The sequence below is a fragment of the Myotis brandtii genome, unplaced genomic scaffold, assembly GCF_000412655.1.
Source record: "Myotis brandtii unplaced genomic scaffold, ASM41265v1 scaffold1289, whole genome shotgun sequence".
Lineage (NCBI taxonomy): Eukaryota > Metazoa > Chordata > Mammalia > Chiroptera > Vespertilionidae > Myotis > Myotis brandtii.
In genome coordinates, this window is record NW_005354543.1 from 242,614 (window position 1) to 246,517 (window position 3,904).

Here is a 3,904-nt window from a genome sequence, read left to right on the forward strand (position 1 = left end):
AAATCAATAAAATATATTTTTTTAAAAATAAAATGAAATAAATAAATAAATAAATAAAAATCAACATGAAAAAAGAAGTAACAAAACTTTTAAAATGTCCAAAGCTAACCATAGCCAGTTTGCCTCAGTGGATAGAGCGTCGGCATGCGAACTGAAGGGTCCCAGGTTCGATTACAATCAAGGGCACATGCACAGGTTGTGGGCTTGATCCCCAGTAGGGGGCATGCAGGAGGCAGCCAATCAATTATTCTCTCTCAACATTGATGTTTCTATCTCTTTCTCCTTCTCCCTTCCTCTCTGAAATCAATCAAAAATGTATTTTTTTAAAAAATGTCAAAAGCTATATGGTTAACTAATCTATAAGATAGAAGGCAAGAATACACAATAGGTAAAGACAGATTCTTCACCAAGTAGTGCTAGAAAAACGGAACAGATACATGCAAAAACAATAAAACTAGACCCCATTCATAGGCCATGAACCAAAATGAACTCAGCATGGATGAACAACTAATATAGAAGACCTGAAACCATGCAAACACTGGAAAAAAGCAGTCAATGAACTTTACCATCACTCTTAAAAATTCTGGTTTGCATATATCTTCTAGACATAACAAAGAAGCTAAAAATAAAGAAATGGGACTACTAAAGAATAAGTTTGGCATACCAAAAGAAACCACAAAATAACAATCACCACAAAAACCCAGCAAGCAATGTTACATCCTCAAAAGCTAAAGATCCAAAATATACAAGGAACTCACACAACTTAACACCAAAAGAACAAACAACATGATTGAAAAATGGGTAGGGGACTTGAATAGACATTTCCCAAACAGGACATAAAGATGCACAATAAACATACTAGTATTAAATGATGTTCAACTCATTCATCATCAGAGAAATGCAAATGGACACCACCACGAAATACTACCAAACACCTAACAAGATGCCAGTTATCCATAAATCAAAAAACGACAAGCATCACCAATGAAGTGGAGAAATGAGAACATTCGTGCACTGTCAGCAAGATTATAAACACACTAGAGGCCCACTGCACGAATTCTTGCACGGGAGGGATCCCTCGGACTGGCGGGCGATTGGGGCCGGCCAGTCAGTGGAAAGGCCCGCAGGAGATTGGCCAGCCAAGGCCAGTTAGCTGTGGAGGCGCACTGACCACCAGGCAGGCCAGGGGGAGGGACCACGGGAGGTGGGCCAGCCGCGGGAGGTTGGGTGTGGAAGTGCACTGACTACCAGGAGTCAGCTCCTGCTTTGAGCATCTGCCCCCTGGGGGTCAGTGCATTGTCATAGCGACCGTTCATCGGGTCATGCGATGGACAGGGTGTAACAGTCACTTAGGCTTTTAGATATATATAGATTCGTGCAGCCACTCACAAAACACGCTGGAGAATTTTCCAATATTCATAAACAAGTACCAGTTAACACAGTAATTCCATTTCTGGCGATTTATACAAAGAACATGAATTCAAAAAGATATACCCACCCATATATCCATTGCAGCACTATTTGCAATAGTGAACATAACAGACTGGGAAAAAAAGACTATTTTTATAATGATGCTCTATCATTTGAAATAAAAGATTTCATTTGATTTGACATGTAAGGCGATAAAACTTATAACTCAGCTCCTTACTATTAAATCAAAGAGTTAAGCCTTTTATCTACACAAAAGCCTACAAGGAGCTATTTATTCATAATTCATAAAAACTAGAAGCAATGCAGAGGTCCATCAACAAGTGAATGGATAAATATACTAAAGGACACACAATGAAGTCTCATTCACTACTATAAAGAAATAATACATCAAGCCATGGAAAGACATGATAGAAGCCTAGGTACATAGAATTGAGTGAAAGAATCCAATCTGCCTGCATAGGTAGCCCAGTTGCTTAGAGGATTGTACCGATATACCAAAACTATAGGTTTGATCTCTGGTCAGGGCACATACAAAAAAATCAATTAATGCCCAGCTGAAGTTTCTCTCTCCCTCTAACTCTCCCTTCCTCCCTGAAATAATCAAAATCTTAAAAATTAAAAAATAAAGGAAAATGGAGTGTGAATTTTAATAGAGGCTTTCCCATTTACAATCCAGGTTGTCCTCTGGCCAGAAGACATGGCAGAATATTAGAATATTCTAGAAAATTATTATCCAGAATATCATTTTCTGATAGTACCTTAATTACTCTAGACAACACATAATGTGTGCAAATACTGAATTCCAAATTCACAGACATCACAAAGCCTTTTACTACACCAAAGAATCCCCAATTTGTTCCTTATTAAAAAAAACACACAAATATTTTTATTGTTTTCAGAGAGGAAGGGAGAGGGAGAGATAGAGCCATCACTGATAAGAGAGAATCATTGACCCCTGACTGGTTTGGCTCAGTGGATAGAGTGTCTGCCTGCGGACTGAAGGGTCCCAGGTTCCATTCCGGTCAAGGGCATGTACCTGGGTTGTGGGCACATCCCCAGTAGGGGGTGTGCAGGAGGCAGCTGACTGATGTTTCTCATTGATGTTTCTAACTCTCTATCCCTCTCCCTTCCTCTCTGTAAAAAAATCAATAAAATATATTAAAAAAGAGAATCATTGATATGTTGCCTCCTGCGCCCCCTACTGGGGAGTGAGCCCGCAACCCTGGCATTAGCCCTTGACCAGAATCAAACCTGGACTTTTCAGTCTGCAGGCCACTGAGCCTATCCACTGAGCCAAATCAGCTAGGGTGCAATTTGTTCCTTGAGAGCACGAATTTACCATAGAAAGCAGAAGCCCTTAGAGATGTTAAAATTAAAGAAACAAAACCCTAGGGGTAGAGTAGGAAGTCAGGAAGGAAGTCATCCTCACCCACGGAGACCAGGTTGCTGTAGTTCTCCACCATCACATCCATGTACAATTTCCGCTGAGCTGGGTCCAGGCATTCCCATTCCTCCTGAGAGAAATCTATGGCCACATCCCTGAAGGTCAATGGTCCCTGAAAAAAAAGACACATTTACCAAGAGGTCACCAGAAGAGTTCACAATGTTAGCCAACAAGAAAACAGTGTCAGAAGAGGTTTAGACCTAGGGGGTATTCTGAATTATCCAGTAAGATCACTATGCCCCAATAACATTCTCTGATGTGTTTTCTAACACTGACACATGAGGATGACACATGCCCACAAATCCACAGTATAGATTTTAGTTTGATCTGTCACAGAAGGTGTGTTTATAGTAGTTAAAAGTCACTAATTAAAGGTAAGGAAAGCTTCCTGACCTGGGGAGGCTGCATGAAATGAATGCAGAGAAGGCTCTGGGATAAAGGAGAGAATTATAGCCCGGCCAGTGTGGCTGAGAGGTAGAGTGCTGACCTATGAACCAGGAGGGCAGGGTTGGATTCCTAGTCAGGACATACTGCAGGTTTCAGACTGGATCCCCAGTGGGGGGTGTGCAGGAGGTCGTTGATCATTGATTCTCTCTCCTGATTGAGTTTCTACCTCTCTCTCCCTCTCCTTTCGATTCTAAATTCAATAAAAAAATATTTTTCAAAAGAGAGGGGTAAAAAATAGAGTGAGAGAGAGAGAGAGAACAGTAATAACTGCTAACATTGACTATGATAAAAAAAAAAAGTAATGAGGCCTAGCCAGTTTGTTTCAGTGGATAGAGCTTCGGCCTGCAGACTGAAGGGTCCCAGGTTCGATTCCGGCCATGGGCACATGACTGGTTTGCGGGCTCAATCCTCAGTGGGGGGCACACAGGAGGCAGCCAATTAATGATTCTCTCTCATCATTGATCTTTCTCCCTCTAAGTCTTCCTTCTGCTCTAAAATAAATAAATAAATATATATATATATATATATATATATTACAGAGAAGAAGGGAGAGGGATAGAGAGCCAGAAAAATCAATTAGAG

At 40.7% G+C, this 3,904-nt stretch overlaps 1 protein-coding gene across 1 annotated transcript in view; it reads right to left on the reverse strand.

Annotated features, from left to right (window-relative positions):
* The window catches only part of LOC102252255 (zinc finger protein 420-like), a 254,464-nt gene that overhangs the window by 8,408 nt on the left and 242,152 nt on the right, over positions 1 to 3,904 (reverse strand). The window contains exon 14 of the mRNA XM_014534314.1: positions 2,861 to 2,987. Coding sequence (XP_014389800.1) covers positions 2,861 to 2,987 — 127 coding nt within the window. The remainder of the gene's footprint in view (positions 1 to 2,860; positions 2,988 to 3,904) is intronic.